This window comes from Sprattus sprattus (genome assembly GCF_963457725.1).
Source record: "Sprattus sprattus genome assembly, chromosome: 17".
NCBI lineage: Eukaryota > Metazoa > Chordata > Actinopteri > Clupeiformes > Clupeidae > Sprattus > Sprattus sprattus.
In genome coordinates this window covers 447,205-449,704 of record NC_137915.1, presented here as the reverse complement: position 1 = coordinate 449,704, position 2,500 = coordinate 447,205, and the positions used below count along the sequence as shown (strand labels likewise).

At 40.7% G+C, this 2,500-nt stretch overlaps 1 protein-coding gene across 1 annotated transcript in view; it reads right to left on the bottom strand.

The window, feature by feature from the left end:
- srprb (SRP receptor subunit beta) overlaps positions 1–1,017 on the bottom strand; it is a 7,518-nt gene extending 6,501 nt beyond the window's left edge. Inside the window, exons 1-2 of the mRNA XM_080855586.1 lie at positions 834–1,017; positions 381–475 (exon numbers count right to left, since the gene is read on the bottom strand). Of these exons, the coding sequence (XP_080711712.1) occupies positions 381–475; positions 834–981 (243 nt within the window). The 5' untranslated portion in view covers positions 982–1,017. The remainder of the gene's footprint in view (positions 1–380; positions 476–833) is intronic.
- Positions 1,018–2,500: the final 1,483 nt, after the last annotated feature.

Below are 2,500 nucleotides of genomic sequence, written 5' to 3'. Positions count from 1 at the left end.
TCAGAGGAAACATACTTAGTGAACGGGTTATAGACGTAGTTAGCAGACTACATCAGTTAGTGAATTGGTTACATTAGTTAGCAGACTACATCAGTTAGTGAATTGGTTACATTAGTTAGCAGACTACATCAGTTAGTGAATTGGTTACATTAGTTAGCAGACTACATCAGTTAGTGAATTGGTTACATTAGTTAGCAGACTACATCAGTTAGTGAATTGGTTATAGAGGTAGTTAGCAGACTACATCAGTTAGTGAACTGGTTATAGACGTAGTTAGCAGACTACCTCAGTTAGTGAACGGGTTACAGAGGTAGTTAGCGGACTACACCAGTTAGTGAACTGGTAGTAGACGTAGTCAAGTGGAAGAGTGCATTACTTACTCGGCTGAAAAGAAGCGTTTTTCCAGAGTCACAGAGTCCCACCAACAGTACAGCGTTTCTGGTGGTCTTACTACCTAATAAGTACTTTAGAAGTACTAAAACACAGGAGAAACTCGTCTCAGACTTGAGCTGTACTAAAACACAGGACACACTCGTCTGACACGTTCAGCACATTAGCTATCAGCATCTTAACATTTGGCTTAAGGTAGAAAGGTACTCAGAGACAACATAAACATGAAACAGGAAGTTTGCACACGTTAATCCAAATCACTTAACTTCTGTTTTCTCTAACGTGACACATTAGGCAGGCAAGCTAACGTTACCTTATTTTGAAAAGACAGTGACTCTCTAAGAAAGTTTGACTTGAAAGATAGCGTAGGGTAAACCTAAGTCCGTTATCTGAGCTGATGGTTAGCTATGCTACATTGCTAACTTATTTGAGGTAGGGCTTACCTATAGTGATGATCACCACCGCTAAAGAAACTAATATGCCTATGAGGAAAGCAGGGTCTTCATAGTTTATCTTTTCAATAAGAGTTTCGATATCATATTCGCTCGAAAAATCTTCCACCGCCAAATCTAGCGACACAGTTTCGTCCATGCTGCAGACGCGTAGCTTCACTGACAGCAGCGCATTCAACAGTCATCATTCCCCCGAAAGCACTATACCACACTTTTCACTTCCGGCAAAAGGCAAAATAAAAGTTGTCTTAATAAGCGGTGAGCTGTGCATCTAGACCAGAGTCTAGACCTAGGGTCTCTTACTTTGACAAACCTCCTACTACGTCCCAGGATGCTGTTACCTCAGACGAAAATAGCCAATAGGCCACGTGTACACAGAGTTGGGAAAGATAAAATGTAAATAAAGAATGTATCGATAACAATTTTAATTACTTATTTTTGAATTTCATTACTTTTTGAGTGACACACGAGAGAACCAATAACTATTCTTAGACAGCAGATACAGCCAAGTGATTGGCGAAAAGATGTAAAGCAACAAAAGTAATGTGAAGTTCTACATATAAGGTTTAAAGCATTTTTACCAAAAACAATATATGTAACCCCTTTGTTATCACATTTTATATTAGAAACTGAATTTAACTACACAATTCTCAATAACTCTAATGGATTATCATATCGCTCCCTACATCCGCCCCAGCTATTCAAATAGTGACAAACATTTAAAGATCTAAAAATCTTACATATTCCCGTAGCGGTGGGTGTTTAGAATACGACTGGTTACTTGTTTGGATTTGAACTGAAACGTGTTTTCCGTTGTGTAGACCAACACGCAAAATTAGCTGATACGGGAGGTCTTCCCCTCTTCCACCCTTTCGTGAATCTACCTGTAATACGTGTGGTGTTCGCACGCACACACACACACACACACACACACACACACACACACACACATACACACACACACACACACACTCACACTCAAGTCCATGTGAATCTACCTGTAATACGTGTGGTGGAAGGAGATTAGCCCAAAATGAGCAAAACATTACCGATATGATATTGTAGCCAGTGAGTGTACACCGACTACGCAACCCAGTTTACAGAGATGGAGCAACAGCACAGATTTATCCAGAGAACATTTTCTGATACAAAAAATATAATATTTATTACAAGCTTGTTCTAAAGTATAAATACACCACAACAGTTATCCAAGTCCATGTGGATCAGGCCGTGGGCCACCGCCGAAGGAAGCACAGTTCGCACACACACACACACACACACACACACACACACACACACACACTCACACACACACACTCACACACACACACACACACAGACACACACACACACACACACACACACACACACACACACACACACACACACACTCAAGTCCATGTGAATCAGGCCTTGGGCGACTGCCGAAGGAAGCACAGTCCACACACACACACACACACACACAGGGGTTAAAGTGGGCCGGAACGCTCCGGTACTCAGTACCGGCACCTTAGATAAATTAAAAAATAAATAGATTCTTAAAAAAAAATAAAAAAAAATAAATAAATAAATAAATAAAATTTAATGTTAAGGCCAGTCTCGTCTCGTCGCGAATCTTTGGTCTGAACCGGCCTTTACGTGCACTGTGAAAGGCTCGC